General features: G+C 44.1%; 1 protein-coding gene and 1 long non-coding RNA gene across 2 annotated transcripts in view; one reads left to right on the top strand and one right to left on the bottom strand.

The window, feature by feature from the left end:
- Positions 1-2,856: 2,856 nt before the first annotated feature.
- LOC121138751 lies at positions 2,857-7,983 on the bottom strand. The gene is made up of 2 exons (XR_005875610.1): positions 7,579-7,983; positions 2,857-3,601 (listed from the first exon to the last, which is right to left on the bottom strand). It is a non-coding gene; the product is annotated as an uncharacterized LOC121138751 (long non-coding RNA).
- A 134-nt stretch (positions 7,984-8,117) lies between these two features.
- Positions 8,118-24,480, top strand: part of Zbtb10 (zinc finger and BTB domain containing 10) — a 37,086-nt gene continuing 20,723 nt past the window's right edge. The window contains exons 1-2 of the mRNA XM_005066785.4: positions 8,118-9,133; positions 22,299-23,181. Coding sequence (XP_005066842.1) covers positions 8,171-9,133; positions 22,299-23,181 — 1,846 coding nt within the window. The 5' untranslated portion in view covers positions 8,118-8,170. The remainder of the gene's footprint in view (positions 9,134-22,298; positions 23,182-24,480) is intronic.

Below are 24,480 nucleotides of genomic sequence, written 5' to 3'. Positions count from 1 at the left end.
ATAGCAAGAAAACAAAACAAACAAAGCAAAACAACAACAAACCTTGCTCCTAGGCCACTGTTCTGTCAGAGTTTGGAATTTGTGAGTTTACAAAAAGAATAAAAAAATTAAGCAAGGGACAGTGGTGTGTCCACACCTATATTCTAGCTTTTGAGAGGTGGAGACAGGAAAATCAGAAACTGAAAGTCACCCTTGGCTACATAATGTGTTCAAGGCTAGCCTGGACTACATGAGACCTTGTCTAAAATAGTAAACTAATAAGTAAGATCAGATGGTGATAGCTACTATGGGTTTATTTCTGGGTCCTTTTATTCTATTCTGTTTGTCTCCATGGCTGTTTTTGTGCTGTTTCCATGCTGGTTGTTTTTGTTTTGTTGGTTTTTTGCTTTGTTTTGCTTTCTATGGGTCTACATGTAAGATAGGTGGAGAGCAAACACTATGATTCTCTTTCTGCTTAGTATTGGTTTTTGTTGCTTTGGAGGGTGGGGTTGTGCTGCATAGCTTTGTGCTTCAGCCTCTGGAGTGATGGGATTATAAACTTGTACCACCAAACCTTGAAGTGTAGTATTTTCTTTGTCTCTATTTTTTTTTAAATTGTAACATTATCTGCAAATTCAGGGAGACAGGAGCCACCCTGTTTAGGATGAAAGACTCCATTAAGTGCTGCATGAACTTGTGTAGAAAGTGTAGACTTTGTCATCCACTGCACGCTCTTCTTCTCTTCCATGGTTTCTTACCTGAGCTTTACAAAGGTAACTGGTTTGCACTTAGGAATTCATGAGAAAGAACTACCGTGGCATCTGTGGCTACTGGAAAGAACCAAGTTAACTCCCCAGGCAGCCAGTCTATGAGCCAAACAGTATCTGTGAAGATTCTTTTTTTTTAATTTCTGTGAAGAAATCTTTTTTTTTTTTTTTTTGGTTTTACGAGACAGGGTTTCTCTGTATTGTTTTGGAGGAGATCCGCCTGCCTCTGCCTCCCGAGTGCTGGGATTAAAGGCGTGCGCCACCACCGCCCAGCTGTGAAGAAATCTTAATGTTCAGTCTCCTGATTAATAGAAATCAATAATGTGGCTAAACATGGTGAGATTATCCCTGTAATCCTCCCAGTTGGGAGGTGTGGCAAGAGGAGCCTGAGTTTGAGGCAGTTAAAGATACATGATGAGTGGCCACATGCTGCACTTGGGAGGCAGAGGCAGGCAGGTCTCTGTGAGTTCAAAGCCAGCCTGATCTATAGAGTGAGTTCCAAGCTGGGTGTTGGTGGTGCACGACTTTAATCCCAACACTCAGGAGGCAGAGGCAGGTGGATTCCTGTGAGTTCAAGGGCAGCCTGGTCTACAGAGAGAGTTCCAGGACAGCCTCCAAAGCTACAAAGAAACCCTGTCTCAAAAAACAACAACAACAACAACAAAAAACCAATAGAGTGAGTTCCAGGACAGGCTCCAAAGCTACCAAGAGAAATGAGAGAGAGAGAGAGAAACAATGATTATTATGATAATTATTTTCACTAAAAAATTATCTAATCTGTCTGGGAAGAGATATTATGACCACACTGGAATTATCATAGTAAACTGGAGGAACTGTATCCACCAACATATGGGTGTTGGGAATTGAACCCTGGTCCTCCGGAAGAGTAGTCAGTGCTCATAATCACTGAGCTATCTCTCCAGGTCCAGCTTTAAAATTTTAATGTTAAGTTTTTAATTTAGACTTTTAATTTTTTAATGAAAAGTTATTGTTCTATGTGAGGAGGCATACTTGTGTCCCACTGCATGTGTAAGACATAAGAGGACAGCATTAGGGAGGGAGCTGGCTCTTTCCCACCATGGAATGGGTTCTGAGGATTAACTCAGTCCTTGGGTCATCATATTAGCAATGTGAGGCTTTTATTTACTGAGCTGTCTCACCGACCCCTTTTAATTCCACATTGAAACTGAAAACATGAATTCAACGATAAGGTGCTGTTTATTTGTGTATGGAGACATGGGGGTTGTCTGTTGTCTTGAAACAGGGTCTTCCTGTTTAGCCACAGCTGGCCATCCTCCTGCCTCAGATTCCCAAAGGCTGGAATTACAGACATGCGATGCCATGTTAGCTCTTTAAAGCATTTTTGATATGCTGGCCATGGAAAGATAATGGAAACCTTGTAGGGTTTAAGGAATGAAGGGATCAGGATCGTGCATGGGTGGGTGACAAGATCACATTTGCATTTTGAAAAGATTACTAGCTTCTGTAGAGAATGGATTAAAAGGCGCGGGCTAGAAGAGTACTTTGTGATGTTCCCCTGAAAATATGCATGTAAACTTAAGCTTTGCAAGATAAGTAATGCTTTAAGGGAATTAAGAGTTCTCCCAGAAGAGAGAACTATTGTTTTTAGTTTTGCCTCTTTTACATGTTCTTTTGTGGGGGTCAACAGGATACAACTGGTTCCTAACTAGTGGAGAAAAGGAAGGAACAGGACCTTTTCACAAAAAGGTCCTTGGGAAAATCAATGATGACTGAGGTTAACTGTTAATCTTCTTCCAAAATGAAGGCAGTTTTATCATTATTTTTATTTTATTTTATTTTGTTTTTTTTTTTGTTTTTTTTTGGTTTTTCCAGACAGGGTTTCTCTGTATTGTTTTGGAGGCTGTCCTGGAACTCACTTTGTAGACCAGGCTGGCCTCGAACTCACAGAGATCCACCTGCCTCTGCCTCCCAAGTGCTGGGATTAAAGGCGTGCGCCACCAACGCCCGGCCCATTATTTTTATTTTTAATGTATAAGAAGCACTCTGGCTAACCTGCAATTACATCAAAATGTCTGTCTTCTGTCTGTCGATCTTTCTGCTTATCTATCCATCCATCCAGACACTAGACTACAGAAAACAATTTTATTTGAAAAGCCAACCTCCCAGAGCCAGCCAGTGACACCACAGCCACATTTACTTATTATTTAAACAGGGTTTCATGTAGCCATGGTTCACATAGTTGAGACGGACCCCGAACTGCTGATCATCCTCGAAGCCTCCCCTTGCCAGCACTGGGATTACAAATTTGGCACAGTACGGTCAGGGCTCTTTCTTTCTGTAGGACCTAATCACACCACCGTTTTTGTAAGAAGATATTTTGTTAAGATTTAACTTTTTTTTACACATAAATGGGTCTCACCTGAGTGCAGGCGGTCCATCAGATCCCCTGGAGCTGGGGTTACAGGCAGCTGTGGGGCACCCACAGTGGGAGCTGGGGACCGAAGTCTGTTCCTTTGGAAAAGCAGCCTGTGTTTTAAATATTGCAGTGGTCCTTTGTAAATCAGTGAACCAGCTTTTGAGATATATGTATACTTCCCTTTAGGGCTCTTAGTAAGTGATGCTTGGTTGGTTTTCCCGGGTGGGAGTGTCTCTGAGACAGTCTCTGTAGCCTAGGCTGGCCTTGAACTTCCAGCACCTCGTGTCTTAGCCTCCCAGGTGAGGTGGATCCCCGGAGCTCACATCAAGAAAGACAGGTGTGGTGGCGAGGCCCTGTTAGGGTATGCTTGTAATTCCTGTGCAGAGGCAGGCAAAGCCTGGGGCTTACTGGCCAGCCAGTCCACCCTACTTCGTAAATTCCTGGCCAATAAAAGACCCTGTAAAAAACAAACAAAAATAAATAACAAAAGAAGTTGCATTACTTGGCAATCCCAGCAAGCTATCTTTTGACCTCTACACACTCTGTGATACACACATGCGCATTAGATAAAGATAGGAAATGCACGTAAACACACTCTCACATACACGCAGAAAACTGTGTGTGTGTGTGTGTGTCTTCAGCACTCATCTTAAGGAGACAGAACAGGGGCTTGGGAATTTAGCTCATTTGGCAGAGTGCTAGCACGTTGGAGGCCCTGGGCTCCATCCCTAGCACCACAAATATAAATAAGTAAATAAATAAAACATTACACGCAGGGTTTTTCTTTCAAGGGTGTTTATTAAGGAGTTGTTTAGAGGCTAACTGGGCATGATGGGGCTAGTACTTGGAAGGTAGAGGCATCCTGGGTATTTGAGGCCCTACCTCAAAAATAAAAACAATAAAGAGACAAGAAAAAGATAAAGAATTGTTTATAATGGGAAAAAAATTCAATGAGTTGCTTAAAGTGGCAAAACAAACAAACAAACAAACAAAAACCCCACAATAAAACAATGTCCTGGCCGGGCACTGGTTATACACATCTTTAATCCCAGCACTTGGGAGGCAGAGGCAGTCGGATCTCTGTGAGTTCAAGACCAGCCTGGTCTACAGAGCGAGTTCCAGGATAGGCTCAAAAAAAAATACAGAGAAACCCTGTCTCCAAAAAACAAGACAAAACAAAAAAAAAACAAAACAAAAAAACAAAAAAGAGCTAGTTCCAGGACAGACTTCAAAGCTACACAGGGAAACCCTGTCTCAAAAAACCACCACCACCAAAAACAACAAAAAATGCTGCAACACAGAGAAACCCTGTCTCAAAAATAAATAAATACCAAAACAAAACAGAGTATACACAAGAAAAGTTCACTGAAGTAGGTTGAGGAAAGATGAGGTAAGTCATTTCTCAAGGTGTTACACTATTGGCTTGTACAATTAAGTGATGTTCATCTTACTGGGCCACTGTTTCTGAAGTCTCAATAGGCAAGTGCTGAGGTCAAAAGCCCTGTACCGAGGCACTGATGGACAGCCTGGCCAAGCATCAGCTAAGGCAGGTTGGTGGTTCATCCCTATCAGACCCACGGGGACAGCACTAACATCAGCTCCACAAGTTTTACATAGCTTAGATGAAGTTAGGGGACAAAGCACTTGGGATTGCCCCATTCTTCAGGGGTTCCCCTGGTAAGCATCGGGGGGAATTCCCTTGAATATGGCAGAACCCTAACAGTATGGGGGCTACAGGGGAGAACAGGTCCCTGCCTGTTAGTGGGAGACTGGAAGGGGTGGGGAAATTCCTAAAAACTCCATTTTCAGAGGAGATCCCCTTGTGATTCAAAGTTCCCTTGGCACAGGGTATTTGGAGGTACAGATCTGTTTCTGATTCCTTTAAGGTTTCTCATCTCCTTTAGGTTTTAGAGACAGACAACAGTTCTGTCTTAAAATCAACAACCAGAATTCACCAACAGTATCAGCCCGAGGACCCTTATCAGAATAAGTGGCCTATAGCATCTGATGACCAGTGACAACATAAGTAGATGTTGTTATTGCTGGGAAGATAACTCAAGCTCCATGGCTTTTTGTGGAATTGCAGTCCTGTCAGTCTTCACATTGGAAGTATGTTGTCAGTTAGAGGTGATAGACACACTTATGGAAATAAACAAAAGCTCACATTAGAATTAACCAACTTTATTTCATATACAAAACTGCAATACACCAGGTACTGAGATAAAGGTGAGAAGTCACAGTGGCTTTGACAAATTAAAATCAACACACTAGTTCAATTAAAAACGCTAAGACAACTGGGTATAGTGGGCTCTCACCTTGACTTCCAGCACTCAAGTGAGGCAGGATTGCATGAGTCAGAAGGCAGTCTGATCTACACACTGAGTTCTAGGACAGCCAGAGGTATGAAGTGAGACCTCCACTAAACAAGCAAACCAAAAACTCCATCTGACAAAACTATGGAAGCTGAGGCAGAATGAATTCAAAGCCAGTGGGGTGACACAGAAAGCTACCTCAACCAGGTGGTGGTGGTATGCATCTTTAGTCCCAACACTGGGGAGGCAGGCAGATCTCTGTGAGTTCAAGACCATTCTGGTCTACCTAGCAATTTCCAGGGTAGGTTCCAAAGCTACAGAGAAACCCTGTCTCAAACTCACTCCCCTAGTCCCTCCCAACGTATTAGCAAACTAATTTATAACACTTCGGAGAATTGTAACACATGGCTTTAAAAATATGTGCATATGTGTACTGCCTGCATGTATGTCTTTACACCATGTGCTTCCTGGTGTCTAGGGACCGAAGAGCTGTCAAATCCCCTGTAGCAGGAGATCAGCCTGAGTTAGATAGACAGCAGGGCCCTGTTTCTTTTATTGTGAGACGAGATCTCGGTGTGTATCCATGGCTAACTTGGAAATGAACCATGTAGACCAGGCTGGTCTGGAAGTCAGAGATCCGCCCGCGTCTTGGAAGATCCGTTTCAAAAAAAAAAAATCCCAAATAAAAAATAAATAAGTAAATAAAAACAAATATCACACCAGTCGGTGATGGCGCAAGCCTTTAATCCCAGCACTCAGGAAACGATCTCTGAACTCCAGCAAGACCAGCCTGGTCTACAGAGTGAGTTCCAAGGCTTACATTGAGAAACCCTGTCATACAAAAACAAACAAACAAACAAACAAACAACTACAATAAAAAACCCCAACAATGAAAGAATTCCAGGGCCGGGTGGGGTGGTGGTGGCCCACACCTTTAATCCCAGCAAAGTACTCGGGAGGCAGAGGCAGGCGGATCTCTGTGAGTTCAAGACCAGCCTGGTCTACAAGAGGCTACTTCCAGGGCAGCCTCCAAAGCAACAGAGAAACCCTGTCTCGAAAAACCAACTAACCAACCAACCAACAAAATCAAGTATCACTTTGTAAATCAGTAAAAGCCTAAAGGCGTTAATGTTTTCCAAAGACAGCATAATTAAGGGGGAGGGTACGTTTAAGGGTTCTTAATTGGCAAGCCTCTCCCTGAAAAAACTCGACTAATACAACTACGGGAGGTTCATTTCCAGCTTAGACCGTTCTAACCGCTCTAAATTCCACACGCGATGCCAACAGCTCCTTCTCAAAGTCCTAAACATTAATTCTCATCTGCTCCGGCTGTCTTTGGAGCTGCACTCTCCTCGCAGCCGCACGCAGCGCCCGCAGCAGCTGACTCCTCCCGCTCGCTCGTGGGGAAAACCCTGCCTAATATTTATAACGCTATGACATACTGTAATACTCACAAGGTGGTTGTAGAAGTATAAACACTACCGGAGTTATCTGATTGGCTGCTGGTGATGTAACACCCATGTCAATACTTCCCAGTGAACGCACGTGTTCGACCTTTTTATTTAAATTTCCATTTCATCACAGCAATAAGACACTCGGGGCGGTGCATTTTCTGTGAAACGATCATTGCCCGGGGCCAGAGGTGCTGCCCGGCGCACACAATGCGCCCAAGGAGGTGTCCTCGCGAGGACGGCACCGCCTGGTCCAGTCTTTTGTGAAGGAACAAAATAAGTTCACTTCCTCGGGCACGGCCACCCACCCCCCCAGTAGATGACAAGGCCGGGGCGCGCTGCCACCGCAGTTACTCCGGGAGTCCCAGGTGAAGTCGTGGCGACAGCAGGGCACCGAGCGCAGGGGCGCGCGGCGGCGAGGCGGTCCCTGACACCCGCCAGCTGTTTGTCCTGGCCGAGCCGGCCCCGCCCCGAGACCCCGGCCCCGCGCCCCGCCCGCGGCCGCTCGCCGCCCGCTTCCTTCCCGCGGCCGCACCCCCGCCCGCAGGCCCGAGCGGCCGGCCCCTTTCCCGGTCCCCGGGCGCCCCCGGCCCAGCCCAGCCCAGCCCGGCCCAGCCCGCCCCCTCCCCCGGCCGGCCCCCACCCTCTCCCCCTCCAGCGGTTACTGCTACCCCGGTGCATTGTGGGCGCACGGTCCGTTGTTCATTTGCCATTCGACCTCCGCCAGGGCCTGGTCGGACGGAAACGCTCCGCCGGCTTTATTGTCGGCTCGCTATGTGGCGGAGCCCAGAGGCTTAGCGCGCCTCTCGCGTCTGCGCCTCGGAAGCCGGCGGCGGCGGCGCGGCTCCCCCCGAGGACGGAGAGCTGTTGGCGGGCCGGTGTGTGCGCGCGGCGCTGAAGCGGGGCAGCGGAGGGGCGCCCGCACTCCTCCTCAACTTCGAAGGCCGCACGCGCCCCGGCTCGCCGCTCCGCCGCCCGCCCACCTCTCCCGCGCGGGACGCTGCCCGGAGCGCGGCGGGGCGGGGGTGGAGAGGACGCGGCCGGGACAGCGGCGGCGGCGGCGGACGCGTGCGGCGGCCCCGGGAGCGAGCGCGAGCAGAGCCGGCGGGAGGGTGAGGCCGGGCCGGCGGGAGCGCAGCGCAGCGCAGCAGCGCCGGGGGCGGGGGCGGGGGTGAGACGTTGGGGGAGCCGCGGCGAGCGCGCGGGACGCGGCCCGAGGCCGGGTGCGAGCCGAGGCACCGGGCGGCGGCGGCGGCGCGCGCCATGTCGTTCAGTGAAATGAACCGCAGGACGCTGGCGTTCCGAGGAGGCGGGTTGGTCACCGGCGGCGGCGGTGGCGGTGGCGGCCCCACGAACAATAACGCTGGCGGGGAGGCCTCTGCTTGGCCTCCGCAGCCGCAGCCGCGACAGCCCGCGCCGCCCGCGCCGCTGCAGCCCAATGGGCGCGGGGCCGACGAGGAAATGGAATCGGAGGGCCTGGAGCCCCAAGACTCGGAGGCCTCCGCCGGGGCGGCCGCCGAGGACGCCAAGGAGTTGCTGCTCCCTCAGGACGCTGGCGGCCCCGCCTCGCTGGGCGGCGGCGCGGGGGGCCCCCTGCTAGCGGAAAGGAACCGTCGGACTCTGGCCTTCCGCGGGGGAGGCGCCGGGGGTCTCGGCAACAATGGCAGCAGCCGCGGCCGCCCGGAGACCTCGGCGTGGCCCCTCAGGCATTTCAATGGGCGAGGGCCGGCCGCCGTGGATCTGGAGCTGGACGCGCTGGAGGGGAAGGAGTTGATGCAGGACGGCGCGTCCCTGAGCGACAGCACCGAGGAAGAGGAGGAGGGGGCGAGCCCGGGCGACGGCAGTGGGGCGGAAGGCGGCAGCTGCAGCAGCAGCAGGCGGTCGGGAGGCGATGGCGGGGACGAAGCGGAGGGCAGCGGAGTGGGAGCTGGCGACGGAGAGACTGTCCAGCACTTCCCGCTCGCGAGGCCCAAGTCCCTCATGCAGAAGCTCCAGTGCTCCTTCCAGCCCTCTTGGCTCAAGGACTTCCCTTGGCTGCGGTACTCCAAGGATACTGGCCTTATGTTTTGCGGCTGGTGCCAAAAGACCCCCAAGGACGGGGGCAGCGTGGACCTTCCCCAGCTGGGGCACGATGAGCTTTCGCGAGGGACCCGCAACTACAAGAAAACCCTGCTCCTGAGGCACCACGTCTCCACCGAGCACAAACTCTACGAAGCCAACGCCCAGGTACAGTAGATCCTGCTCTTGCCTTTTTTCTCTATTTTCTTTTTTTTTAAAGGTCTTTTGGGAAGGGTTTATCAGTGAACAAGGCTAAAATTAAAGCAAAGAAAGAAAGAAAGAAAAAAAAAGAGACCCTCCGGGTGAAGGCGTCTTTCCCATCGGGAGAGGTTCGGGGAAGCTTCTGCGTAGGGGTTTAGAAAGCCTGGGAACAAAGTTTTCCAAAGTTGTGGATGTATTGGGGGAGGGGTAGAACGACAGTTTCCTAATGATAGCGCTGAATTTATCTTACTCTTTTTTTTTTTTAAACGACCAAGGGTTTGTCTAGGAGATTGAATCCGAAAGGGAGGTTAGAGGTTAGCCTTAGGATTGACTTTCGATCCAAAACATTTTTATCAGCGGAGATTTTAAACAGTCTACTGCCTTGTGTTCCTACACACTTAAGTGTTAGTAGTCTGAAGGATGGATTGGACAGTTTCCTTAAGCTTTGGTGCTCCTGGAAGTTCACTCTTATGCTAGGTCGGGCTAGTGTGAAATATGAGAGGCATATGTAAATGTGGAGGAAGTTAGTTGAATAACGAGAATAATTTTACGATGCCCATCTCTGTTAAACTTGAACCTTCTTACCAAGGCTCGCTTTTGATAAAATAATTGTACGTTTTAGTTATTTTTGTTCGTATTGCTCTTCTGAGAATCTCTATTATCCTTGGAAAAACTTTGTTGCGAATAGCTTAGATGAAGGGTAAATGTAGCTTTGGAAATGTTCAATGTCAGGTGGTTTGGACTTCATTTACTCACTGGAAAACCATCAGTCCTTAGTTACAAAACAAGCCTAGGACTTTCAATTCTCTTTCCTAAAACAGTCTTACTTTAAGATAGTAACTAGCCTAATCATTTTGATAGCCCTTTTCAAGTCAAACAGATGTTGGTTAGTCCTTTTTATGACTCGGACAACCTGTGGTGGTGGGTGGAATTCATTCTTTTGTATTGCTAGCCAGTCATTGATTTTAGAAAGTCAACATTCAGGTATTAGTACCTCACTGTGGTGTTTATGGAGGAGCCTGCTGCTCAGCACACGGACACTGTAGTTTGTTAGGCACAAAAGTAACCCAGCTTATCTATCAGATATCGGAGGCTTTAGTTTTAAAAGCATGGAGTTATTTTGTGGGGGGTTCCCCCCCCAGAAGGCAGGGAAACAGGGTTTGTTTAGATTGAGTTTGTTATTTGTACAAATTACTTTCCCTAAATCTCACAAGGAAGGTCGCTGTTTTTTTGGTTTTTTTTTCAGATAGGGTTTCACTATGTAGCTCTGATTTGACTGTCTTGGAACTCAATCTGTAGACCAGGCTGGCCTCAAACTCAGAGCCTCCGGAGTATTGGGATTAAAAGTGTGTGCCGCCACTTATAACAAGTCACTTATTTTTAAAGATGGAGCCCAGAAGTTTTTAGTAAATTGCCTTAAATCCTGGATGACAGCTGAGACTAGTGCCTACAAGGATATTGTAATGGAAAAGGTATGAGTTTTGAGCAAATCTGGGTTCAGCTCTCTGCTTTTGGCATTACTACCCTTGGAATGAGTTTGATAGGCCTAACATTTGTCTTGTTTTAGGTGTGCCACACTCATTTTCATTATTTTGTTTCTGTTTTACAGAAGATGCATTTCAGACATTAAAGGGTTAAGTGATAGATACTGAAAGTATTTAGTAAGCTGATAGATGCTATGGCTTGTGAAAATGGAAAGCTGAATTTTCCAAATATTGGTAGGTTAGTATTTAGAAATATCCTTAAAAAAACTACCTACAGTGGACCAAGAACTGTTAACAGAATATTCTGTTCTGTGGGCAAATGTGAATGGGACTGAAAATTACAATTAGCTGCTCAGTGATCTGTAACTCAGAAAGAGAGAATTAGATAACCTTATGGTAGAACTAGTATGGGTGTATACTGCAGGCTTGTACCTGGATCTCAGCAGCATTCATTCCTAGATAAAGACATTTCTAAACTTGATCTCTGAACTTCGACTTCCCGTCCCTTGATGTCATTGCCTTTTAATGTGGTCTGGGAGACATGCACTTTGATTTAGGACCTTCTGTTAAACCCTTAGGGTCTCCTTGATTGAATTTTAGGTGTTTCCACTTTGAATACTCGTCATTTCTCTTAGTTTGTAGCTAACCTTAGTTTGAAGAGGAGCTTGCTCTTCCAAGAAACACCTGGAAATCTCTTTCCCATGTTAATACTAGTGACAGTGCTGAGAAAAGTTTGATCATTTTGTTGTTGTTGTGATTGTTGCCCTGTAGCCTTTGATTACCTTTAGGAGGCAGTGTAGCACAGTCTGTAAGAAAGTTCTTGGGCCCAGATTCGATTGGTCTTGGGTCCTAATCGTCCAGTTTCTCTAAAAAATTCTTAGGCACCTACACACAATTAGTAAATACTAACTATTAATGTCATGCTTATTTTTATTATAGATTACTCTTAAGAAAAAACTAAAAATAGTGTCTTATATTCCTGGCTGGCCTGGGGGGCCTCAAATACTCTTTGGTCCTCTTACCTGTTTCTCAGATAATAGGATTGATTATAGGCATGCCCACCACATCCAGCTGGATGAAGGTTTAAATTTACTTAAGCAGTGCTTAGTGTCTATCTAATCTGGGATCTTATGCTTGCTAGGCCAGTGCTTTTACTGCATGCTTCACTCCCCAGGCCTGATACTTATTTCCTGGTCCCTTGCTCAGCAGGGTCATCTTTTACATTTTTTTATTTTATTGCAGCAGGGTCTCATTGTCATCCATTTTGAAGCCACTTTTTCATGGTATTGCTCTTGATTCTAGAGAACCAACTGTTTCTACTTTCTTGAGTTTTCTCTTTATTGCTGTAATTTCAACTTCACAGTGTCTTATTAGCTTATTGCTCACTTGTTGCTCTTCAGAGAATGGGGTTTGATTGCCATCACCCACTCTACCAAGTAGTACCTTCAGAACTATCTGTAAGCCTAATCCAGGGATCCAGCAGGCACGAGTGTGACCCATATGCGAGCAAAAATCTTTACAAATACATTTTACCTTCTGTTTGTAATCCCAGCACTTGGGAAGTAGAAACATGAGAATCAGTAGTTCAGCATATGTATAATAGGCTGGGCTACTGGAGACACAATCTTAAAATAAAAAACAGTGTGTGAGAATTCTAAAATTCAGGTAAAAATTGAGTTTGAGTTTGACTTGGGCATGGTGTCATACTCCTGTAATGCCAGTGCCTTCCAGAGCTAAAGGCAGCAGAAGCTCAGATTTAGCACACGCCAATTCCATGCCAGCTAGAACTGCATAGTGAGACAGTATAGGCTGGAGATTTACTTCCTCCTTCTGGAGCTTTTTCTTTTCTTTTTGAGATGATCACCCTGCCCCATTAGAGTTCTAGGATTATGGATGTGAAGAACCACACCACCCTGTGTCCTCATTCATTCTCCCTCTCCCTCTCCCTTCCTCCTCCCTACCCCCCAGGGTTTCACTGTGTAGCCCCAGCTGTCCTGGAACTCTGTACATCAGGCTGGCCTCTAAATCAGCTCTGCCTAACTGCCACCTGAGTGCTGGGATTAAAGGCGTGTGTCAACACACCCAGCTCTCGTTTTATTTCTTTCACAGCTAAGGATTGAATCCAAGGCCTCGTTTATGCTAGGCAAGCACTGTACCACTGACCTGCACCAGAAAGCCTCCTTTTTCTAGTAAAAGACCCTTTGTCATGTTACAAGTTTTTAATTGTGTGTGTACACATTAGTGTAGGTGCTTGAAGAAGCCAGAGGCATGTGACTCACCTGATGTGGGTGGTCAGAATGAAATTCCAGCCTGTTGGAAAAGAGCAGCAAGTGCTGAGACAGCTCCAGTCCCTGTTTGTTTGTTTGTTTGTTTGTTTTTTCTGGCTTTTCGAGACAGGGTTTCTCTGTATTGTTTTGGTGGCTGTCCTGGAACTCACTCTGTAGACCAGGCTGGCCTCAAGCTCACAGAGCTTGCCTCTGCCTCCCCGAGTGCTGGGATTAAAGGTGAGTGCCACCAACGCCCGGCTCTTGTACTTTTTTAAAAGACAGGGTTTTGTTCTACTTGGTAGCCCAGGCTAGTATCCTACAGAACATCCCAGTACTCCAGTTTGTGTCCAGATTCCCAGCTTATACCATGCTGGAGTTTTTTGTTAGTGTTTTGAGACGTTATCAACTTGTAGCCATTGCTGGCCTGAAACTCACTTGGTAGACTAGACTGACTTCAAATTCCCAGATATATATCCACATGCCTCTGCCTCATGAGTTGCTAGGATTAAAGGCATGTGCCATCACCCCAATACCAGGATTTGGGCAGGTATTACTTTTACTTCTCATTTTTTGGAGGTTGGGTACTGGAATTGAAGCTAGGGCCTCTTGTAAAAGCTAGATAAGAGCTCTGCCACTGAACTGTATCTGTAACTGCCCCCCCCCCCGTTCCCCTTTAATTTTAAAGACAGGATCTCACCAGGTATAACCTAGGCTGGCCTAGAACTCTTTAACTTGTAAGCCCAGGCAGGCCTTGCACTTGTGATCTTCCTGCTTCGGCCTCCTGAGTAGTTGAAATTACAGACATGCTCCTTGCCAGGACCTTTTTCTCATGCTTTCTATAAATAAAAAATGCTCTTTTGGTTGTTGTTCAGGCTGGTTGAACTCCAAGCCTCCAGTGATCTCCTGCCTCTGCCTCTAGGAGAGTATCACTAAGTGATCATTGCATGTGGATTCCATATTTGTCTATTTAATTGGATCTTAAGGACTTCTAAGAAGAAATGTGGTGGCAGTAGTTTATTGGTTTTAAGTCAGGGTTTCTCGGCTGGCCTCAAGCTCTTTATTTTTTATTTTAAAAACATTTGTGGCCGCACAGTGGTGGCACACGTTTTTTAAACCCAGCAATCAGAAGGCACAGGCAGGTGGATCTCTGTGAGTTCAAGGCCAGACTGGTTTACAGAGTGAGTTCTGAGACAGGCTCCAAAGCTACAGAAAAACCTGTCTTGAAAAATAAACAAGAACATTTGTATATGTGTGGAGGTTGGAGGATAGCTTTGTAGATGGTAGTCTCTCAGCTGTGGTCTTTTAAGGATTGCATTACTAGTTGTCCTGGTTTGTGTGATAAGCTAGGCAGTCTCTGGGCCCCAGCTTCAAACTCTTATACTGCTGCCTCTCTCACACTGTTGCTGGGACTGCAGATGTGATCACCATGCCTCACTTGGGGGAGATTTCTTATTTTGGGGAGGCTCTTTTTGACCTTAGGGCGTCATGTGTGCTGGCTAGTCAAATGCTGCTGACCTCCATCCACAGTCCCTGGGAAGGACCCTCCATTTGAAAGTATCCGTAAGACAAACTTACAGGTTTGAACTTACTGGTTTTGTGCTGGCAATCTGTATAGTTTTGAGTATCTTCAGAGTCAATTTCAAGAACTATCTCATTCAGAATTTGACCATTTGGCCCAGAAAGATTTAAATTGCTTTAATTACAGTGATTACCACTGTAGCTTGGTTCAGAGCACTTTCTAGCCAATTGTGAAATTCTCAGAGCCCAAATCACTCGGTTCTGTCAATTCTCTGCAGTCTGCTAAGCCTACAACATGCACCCAAATTATTATTGTTGTAAGTTCAGTTAGCCTTTCCAGAGATTAAACAGTGGATCCAGCCTGGTGCTGTGATTGAAATTACTGGTTGGAGTGCATTGCTGTCAGGTGGAGAAGAGAAAGGTGAGGTGGGGCTGCCAGCCTTTGCTTGGGAAACGGAAGTCCTAAAGGTTGGTTGTGTTTGCTCTTACTTGGTTGGCTAGTTTTTAACAACTTGGGAAAAATTCTGGAAGTCTTTTTTATTGTGTTCTGTGTGAACATATGTGGTGTGTGGGGGGGAGTGTAGGTGCATGTGTGCTGTATAAATTGTGTGTGGACGAGATAGCTTTCAGGAGTGGGTTCTCCTTCTACAGAGGGACCTAGTGTCAAGCTTGTGCTCTTAGCTGCTGAGACATCTTGTGAGTCCTGAGAGTCGTTAAGACAGGGTCTCGGGCTGGAGAAATGGCTCAGAGGTTAAGAGCAGTGGTTGTTCTTCCAGAGGACCAGAGTTCAATTCCCAGCACCCATATGACAGCTCACAACTGTCTATAAATAACTCTATTTCCAGGGGATCTGACACCCTCACACAGATATGCATGTAGGCAAAATACCAATGCACATAAAATTAAAAAAAGAAAACACTAAAGAAAGGACAGGGTCTCCTGTATCCCATGCTGACCTTGTATTCTGTGTAGCTGAGGGTGAACTCCTGTGTCTAGTCCTAAACACTGAGATTAGAGACTTAGAACAGCACAACTGGTGTATTCTGCATTGGAAATTGAGCCCTAGGCCTGATATATGCTAAGCAAATGATCTATACATCCTCAGTCCTTCAAAGTCTTCTGAGAGGAAAAGTTAATATGAAAGATGAGACTATGATCCATCAAATTCACCATTGCGTAATTTTGTAATTCATTCATAAAAGTTGGTTTGTTTCCTTTGTGCTTCAAATTTTTGGAAGTATACATTAATTGTATATCTAGTAGGGAGGGGCTTCTTTCTTTTTTCTTAAACTTTCCAATATTGGGTAGGTATAAGACACACGATAAACCTGAAAGACTTCCCTGCCCTCAAGGAGCAGTCACAATGAAATGGTATAGAGATCATATAGGTGTGAGTGTTGAAAGCAATGAAGACACTGTCCAGTTCAGGCTCATGAGTCCTGCCTGCAGAGGTTGAGAGACTTGCAAAACTGGCTCTGGGTGGTAATTAATACTAACTTGGGGTTTTCCTCAAGGAGGAAAGGGTGTCTGCCTTTGCGTGTGGAAGCCCCTGCTGATGTGCCTGAGAGGTGGAGTGTTTCATTCCCCAGCAGGGTAAGGTGCAGTAGAACATGCCTACAATCCTACGCATTGCTTCAAGCAGGAAGATTTTGGGAGTTCAGAATGAGACCCTATCTCAACTAAAGCAAATAGTCAACAATACCATTTTCAGTAGAGAAGAATCAAATGTGTGTGTGTTGCTATTTAGAGACAGCAGCATAATGCACTTGTGGATGTAGAATTTGAGGAGGAAGCTGGTAATAAAGCATATATATTTGATTACCAAAGATGCCAGGATACTATAATCACCTGACATTCACCTTCTTATTCCTCAAGCAGAATTAGAATTTATAGTGGGTGTGGTGTTACACGACTTTTATCCCATCAGTCTTGGGCAGATCTTTGAGATGGTCTACATGGTGAATTCCAGGCCAGCCAGGGCTATGTGGTGAGACCCTACCTTAATAATAAACCAAACAGAAGTACAATTTCTAGGGATGGTGTTTAAGCCACGAAAGAGAATACCATCATCACACAAGGGCACCATAGAGATGATAGACCACAGAGGAGAGCTGTGTCTTTCTCCATCAGCTGTTAAATTTGTTAGTACCACTAGAAGAGTGTGATTGTATTTGCTATGACCTTGTTTGTCCTCACATTCTAGAAATTGAATTTGATTTTAAAACTTAGAAGCAGAAAATTTTCTATAAATATATACTGTTCCTTGCCAGTTCTTGAAACAAAAGCAGTACTGGATTTCATGTTTTTATTAAGTTTACAGATTGATAGTTGTTGAAAATGCCTTTTCTGCTGATTATCATAAAAGGACTAAATTCTGAATGAGGAAGGAGATACTTGCTAATTTTTACATTGTTAATGAGTTGATAAGCTATGGTCAAGTTTGTGTTACATACAATAAGTAATCTCCTTCACCTCAAAAGGTGACTTGTTTAGTGTCTACAAGTTGAAGAGTAATTCCCCAAGGTAATCACTTAAGTTATGCTGATACAACTTCTTAGATATTTAACAGATTGTCTCATTTTCTTTTAACATCTATCTTCTGCAGTTTCTAGGTCTTTGTTTCCTCTAAAGACTTTACATCACATCCCCCTCCCTTTTGTAGATAAGGTCTCATGTAGGAAAGACTGGCCTCTTTTTTCTTAAGATTTAAAAGGTTTTATTTTATGTGTATGAGTATTTGCCTGCATGTATGTATGTGTACTACATGCATACCTAGTATGTATGCTGAGGGTCTAAGATCCTCTGGAACTGGAGTTATAGACCATTGTGAGACATGGTTTGGGTGCTGGGAACTGATCCCAATTCTTCTGCAAGAGCAGCAGATGCTCTTAACTGCTGACCTATCTTTCTAGCCCCTGAACTCAAATTCTTTGTCACTAAGGATGATTTTGAACTAACGATCTTCCTGTTCCACCATTCCAGTGATGGGGTTGCATACCACTGTGCCTAGTTTTATGCAATGCTGTGGTTCAAATACAGGACTTTATGCATACCAGACAAGCAGTCTACCAATTGAGCTACTGTGTTAACACTATTAACAGAAGGTTCCCACTGGTCACAGTAATTCGTGTTTTAATTTTCTAGCATTGATCCCTCTTCACATTGCTGCCATAGAGATCTTTCTTTATTCTGTCTGCCAATCCAATACTATACCTAATTTTTAAAGCCTGTATCTTCTGGGTCCTATCACACAACACACACACACACACACACACACACACACACACACACACACACACACACACACACACACACACACACACACACACACACACACACACACACGCCCCTCGTTTTTTGGTGAGGTAAAGGCATGTAGATGTATCTCTCTGAGTTCGATGCCAGCCTGGCCTCCATGGTGAGTTCCAGGATAACCAGGGCTGCACTAAGAAACCCTGTCTAAACACCAAAAAGTCTGTGATGCATCCATAACAGTAGCTCTTGCCCTTTTGAAAGATTTACTTTTATTTATTTCTGTGGTGTTAGGGATTGAGCCTAGGGCTGTGGAAGGAAAGTATTACAGTTTTCTTAAATACTTTTAAGACAGGGTCCCAGTACTTGGGAGGCAGAAGCAGGTGTATCTTTGTGGTGAGTTGGGAGGTTTGCATGATCTACAAAGCAAGTTCCAGGACAGCCAGATCTACACAGAGAAACCCTGTCTCAACCCCAAACCCACGCATGCCTTGAACTTGAGAGTCTCCTGCCTTAGCTATCCCAGTCACTGCCATCATTATAGGCCTTGGACACCAGGCTTAGCTCTATTTACTTAACTTATTACAGTCATTCTATGGTCCGGGGTGGCCTTGACCTTGTAATTCTCCTGCTTGTGTCCTAAGTGTTAGGATTATAGGCATGTGCCACTAAGCCTGCAAGTGTTGCTTGTTTATAAGTCTGATAGAAGTGAGGAGCATCTACTTTGGAAAATGTGTTAAGTGCTTGCTTATTTGTGCTTTATGGACACTGGAGAACACTTTGCAATTCTTGTATGGCTCTAGAATTTTAAGAATGCTATAGACCATCTTGGTTACCTTTTTAAAAGGATATCTCATATGTGTTGAGATTATTCATCCTCCTACCCAATTTTTTAATAAAGATTTATTTTCCTGTGCATTGGTATTTTGCTTGCATGCATGTCTGTGTGAGGGTGTTGGGTAACTGGAGTTATAGACAGTTGAGAGTGGTCATGTGGGTGCTGGGAATTGAACCTGGGTCCTCTGGACAAGCAGCCAGTGCACTTAACCCCTGAGTTGAATACAATGGAACTAGAATTAAAGGAATGTATAGTGAGATATCCCATCCAAAAGGAGAAAGTAAAAACTATAATTGGAGGTGGTTATACTTTTTTTATTTTTTATTTTATTTTTAAAGATTTATTTATTATATATACCAGATTGAATTGTAGATGGTTGTGAGCCACCATGTGGTTGCTGGGAATTGAACTCAAGACCTCTGGAAGAGCAGTCAGTGCTCTTAACCTCTCCAGCCCCTGAACAATTTTATTAATAAAATGAAAATGACACATTCCAAGTAGTCAAATTCTTTGTCCTTGCAGACCATGATTCCTTCCACACTGGTTACTTCACTTTTGCCTCAGACCTCATGTCAGCATGGCCTGGAGTGAAGACATGCTTAATTTCCCCGCAAGATAGACCTAGGAGGGTTCCTTGGCGCTCTCTAGGCCAGACACCAGATCACTGAACCAACAAGCATTCCATTGTTAGTAGGACCTCTGAATGTTGTAGACTGGTGGAATGCAGCAACGAACTCCTCCTTTAGACAAGCCATCAGGACAACCTGGACTCAATTCATCCCGGAAGAGTTTGAATTCCAGAGAATGTTACAGGATGCTGGACTACCAGCTTGATCTAGCCTGGCTCCAAACTGTGAACTCCTTTGAGATTAACCGTATAGCAAAGAGAGTACACTGCCATCCTTCCGTGTGCAGCCACGTGCCGCAAACCTGCAAAGGTGGAGTTAGCATTCGGTTACTTATATGCCGCTTTTGAAGAGAAAGGCGGGCGGGAAGCAGAAGGCCTTAGATACAGGGAGGTGGTTATACTTAATTGTTGCAGCCATCCTAAGCTACAACACTAGGTCCTACCAATTTATGTAAGATCTGTTGCATTTGTCACACAAATGCCTTTATTTAAAAAAAAGTCAAAAACCTCTCTACTATACAAATCAAACACTTTGTAACCACCATTGTTTCTCATTATAACTATAGAATAACACTACTATCTGCTTTTATAAATACCAGTAATTCCTTTCTCAATACTTATTGAAGGACTGTCCTATGTTTAATAACTATTAAGAAAGCCCTTCAAGGTACTGGAGAGATGGTTTAGTGGTTAGGAGCATCTGTTGCTCTTGCAGAGGAACCTGGGTTCACCTTCCCAGCACCCCATACATTGTTTGAGCTATATATTTCAGACTGGCTTCAAACTTTCATTGGCTTGGGTTACAGGTCTGTACATTATATTGCTTGCACTTTTAAATGCTGATTCACTGCTTCCACAGACCATTAGAAGTGTTGCTACATTTTGGCAAATGTTTAACAGTTTTGCTTCTTCCAAGGATTCATGCTTTTACTACCATATCTGTTAGGTAAAATTTGGGAACCAAACAAATGAGCCTGCCTGTTAGCCAGGTGTACAGCATGCATAGTTTAAAGCTAGGTCTGTACCAAAAAAAAAAAAAAAAAAAAAAAAAAGGAAAACAAACCTTCTTCCTCTTTGTTTCCTACTGCCTGTGGAGACTTTTGGCAAGTTAATGAGTTTTATTCAGGTAGTCTGTTTTTAAAAGGACCCAGGTTTTATCAGGTCAGTGTGGTTGGTTCTTTCATAGAAAGTTACTTTATAGCAGTGTTTAGTATAGGCATTTTTAGAATTGTCTAATGCATTCACATAAGTCAAATATTTTTACTCCTATGCAGGATGAGGGGAGGGAGAGGCAGACAGGGTGAAGTACCCACCCCTAAGCGTCTCACTGTGTTGTATCACTGGCCTGGAATTCATGGATCCACCTGCCTTTTTCTGCCTTAGTACTTTGATTAAAGATTCATTGTGCCATGTGTGCTTGAGCTATCCCTTAATTTTCAAGCCTCACTCTCTTTCAAAGCAAAAAGTTGGACTTACTCTAATGGATTAGTTTCGCCTATTATTCTTGACTGTTAGAGTTTAAGTAGAGGAGAAATAGCTAATGTACAGCGTGAAAGGATGGGCTTGGAAAGTTTGCTATAGTAGAATGGCCTCGCGAAACTAAAGCACTAAGGATGGTAGATGAGTAGTAAAGGTATACTACAATCCAATTTCTACTGTACTTCATATTCTTGATTCTGTAGCATTTATTTATACCACAGGGTTACAGGTGGTCCACACTGTTCCATAATAATACTTTGTTGGGGTTTTCATATTTTTTGTATTTGTTTGCTTATTGCTTATTGTGAGTGCATAAATAATGCAAAGCAGTATTGAAGGTGGTGGGGATATAGAGTTCAGCCTGGAGCATTTCTATTCACTTAATGAAGCCACAGTTATTAATTAGGACTAATGTTAATAGTATCACTGTCATTTAAGGCCTCAGGAATACTGAGTTGCCAAAGGACACACATCCTAAAATTAGATCATACTCTAATATATCATGTAACTTTTTAAAGATTGATTTTAGTATGTGCATGTGTGTTTTGCGGGGGATACAGTTGCTCTGTACCCAGAAGATGGTACCATATCCCCTGGAACTGGAGTTAACAGGTGTTTGTGAGCCCACCTGAACATGCCCGGAATTGAACCGAGTCCTCTGCAAGAGCAGCTAGTGCTCTTAACCACTGAGATGTCTCTACATTCTTATCTATATATCATATAATGTTTTGTTTAACTTGCAGTGCTGGGGATTGAATCCAGCACTTCCCACCTCCTTATTTAGTGCCCCCCCCACCTTAGGCTGGCCTCAAACAACAGTGTAGTCAGATGGCCTTGAACTCCTGATCCTCCTGCCTCAGCTTCACCAATGGTAGGATTATAGGTTCAAGCCACAATGGCTAGCTTAGCTAATTGCTATATAGGAATCATGATAAGTAGAACTTTAATGAACACCTGTATGCCTCATTGGGAAGTAAAATTTGTATTATAAAGCCTCTTGAAATAGGAATTTTAAATTACCTTATAGATGAGATAATATCTGTGACCCTAAAGAGAAAGCATTTTGAAAGTTGACTAGAAGCATTATAACTGGATATGTGCATAGTGGAAGCTACTTTTCTTCTGACAGTCTTAACATTACCATTAGTTTAGACTTAATTAGCTTCATTGACCTAAACTGTTTTATTTCAATGTTTGCTTAGACTTAAAATTTACCTTTCTAATGCTGTTAGGTAAGGCGATATGCCTACTGTGTTATGACTTGGGTATTTGAAGTTTAATGAGATGAGGAAGGCTTCTGCTTTCCTATCAGAGATAAAGCAGATGAATTTGACTCTCATAAATGAAAGTATCTTAAGAAAATAATTGTTCTTCATTTTAAATTTACTTAATTCATATCCTTAGCTTATATTTGCAAAGAGGTGCCAATGAAATCCTGCTGATCCTCAATAAGAGGTGTTTTCTTTCTTTTTGCAATTGTGAGTTGCGCTCTGTTCATTCCTTTCAGTGTTTAGTATGGTGAACGTTTCTATCTCAAAATGTATAATTATTCATGAATTGATAATTTGAGTACTTTTTAAACTTTGTTTTGACATTTGTTTTCCTTGGATTGGGAGCTTTAAAATGTGAATAAAAGTTAATGTGAATGTTTTCCCTCCAATTACAGGAGTCAGAAATACCATCAGAGGAGGGGTACTGTGACTTTAATAGTAGGCCAAATGAGAACTCTTATTGCTATCAGCTTCTTCGGCAACTAGATGAACAGAGAAAGAAAGATATTCTTTGTGATGTCAGCATTGTGGTGAGCGGGAAAATCTTTAAAGCTCACAAGAACATCCTGGTTGCAGGCAGCCGTTTCTTTAAGACTTTATATTGTGTTTCAAACAAAGAAAGCCCTAACCAAAACAATACTACCCACCTAGATATTGCTGCAGTTCAAGGTTTTTCAGTCATCTTGGACTTCCTGTATTCTGGGAACCTGGTGCTCACAAGCCAAAACGCCATTGAAGTGATGACAGTGGCCAGCTACCTTCAAATGAGTGAAGTTGTTCAAACTTGCCGAAATTTCATTAAAGATGCCTTAAATATAAGCATTAAGTCAGAAGCTCCAGAGTCGGTGGTTGTGGACTATAACAATAGAAAACCAGTTAGTAGAGATGGCCTGACTTCATCTCGGGATCAAAAAATTGCCAGCTTTTGGGCGACACGGAATCTTACCAATTTGGCAAGTAATGTAAAAATTGAAAATGATGGTTGTACTGTGGACGAGGGCCAAATAGAAAGCTACCAGATGAATGACAGTGACTGGGCCCAGCATCCTTCTCCTGAATTGGTTGAAAATGAATCTCAAGGTAAAACAAAAGTGTTTATTTGGAATAATGTGGGCTCTCAAGAGACTGGCAAAGCAAGGAGGAAAAACCAAACTACAAAAAGATTTGTTTATAATGCACCACCAAATAGTGAAACAAATTTAGAAGATTGCTCAGTGATGCAGCCACCTGTTGCCTATCCAGAAGAAAATATGGCCCTACTCATCAAGGAAGAACCAGGTAACTATCATGTGTGCAAAGGTATCTCAGTTTTCATTTTTAGTTATGTAAAGTAATAGAACAGGTGTACTATAATTTCGGTGGTTTTTTTTTTTATGTGTGTGTAAGTTTAAAAGTTTTTAGATTGAGTGGTAACTAGTATTGTCTGCTCAAAAGCCTTGTTATTAATAACTAAGCATTGTATATACAGATGCTTTTTTACTTAGGATTAGGTTATATCTCTATAGGTTATATCTCTATAAACACTGTCTTTAAGTCAGAAATGCATTTAATAACAGCCAGTTGAATATCAGTTTTGCAAAGCATCCAACAAGAGCTCTACCTTTTAAGTGGCTAGGCCGGTCTCGGGCAGTAGCACTTCTCCTGGTCTCTCAGTTCCTTCTGTCTTCTGATGGCAGACTTCTGTAACCAGAAGTAGTGTTGTAGTCCAGGCCAGAGCAGCCACTGTTTTCATGCAGGAACCACAGTGCCAGATGCCAACAGCGCTTGTCTCTTCATCTTGGACTTGCCACAGAAGGAGCAAGTGTGCTTGGCATACTGGCCGATTTCAGTTTTCTTCACCATTTTCTGGAGGGAGGCACCATAGTGGGTCCTGTATTCCCCTAGGATCCTGATCTCCCTGGTGCTTTTAGCCATGTTGCCGGAGCCTAAGCCCAAGCCTCCCGATATATTTTTAAAAAGAGGCAGAAATCGATTTCTCTGGAATTTATTTCTCTTTGTTTGGTTTTTGTTTTTTCAAACTGTTTTCTCTTTGTAGTGGCTGTCTGGAACTCACTCTGTAGACTAGGCTGGCCTTGAACTCCTATTACTTGCTTCTGCCTCTCAAGTGTGGAATTAAAGGCATAAGACACCTCTCTTACAACTTTTAAGAGTATAATCATATTAATCTTTGGTAGTGCCTATGCCTTTTATGTAATAAAAATCAAAATAAACTCTCAGAAGGGGGGCAGTTCAGAGGACCTGAGTTAAATTCTCAGCACCCACATAAGTGGCTCACAACGGACTGTAATTCTAGCTCCTTGGAACCTGACTCCCTCTGATGGCACAGGCACAAAAATGAAAAGTGGTGCATATGGATGCAGGTGAAAATAATCAATGGCTTTAAGCAGGAAGGAGAATAGACCTTAAGACCTTATTAACTTTATGATAAGGAAATAATAGTGTGAGTTGAAGCATGAGGTTTACTTTTTTTTTTTTTTTTTGAGATGTGGTCTTGCTATGTAGTTTGGACATATGTAGATCAGTCTGGCTTCAGACTCACAAAGATCCTTCACTTTCCCAGTGCTGGGATTAAAGGTG

This window comes from Mesocricetus auratus, unplaced genomic scaffold, assembly GCF_017639785.1.
Source record: "Mesocricetus auratus isolate SY011 unplaced genomic scaffold, BCM_Maur_2.0 Super-Scaffold_6730, whole genome shotgun sequence".
NCBI lineage: Eukaryota > Metazoa > Chordata > Mammalia > Rodentia > Cricetidae > Mesocricetus > Mesocricetus auratus.
The sequence above is the reverse complement of the archived record's forward strand: the minus strand, read 5'-3'. Positions and strand labels throughout refer to the sequence as shown.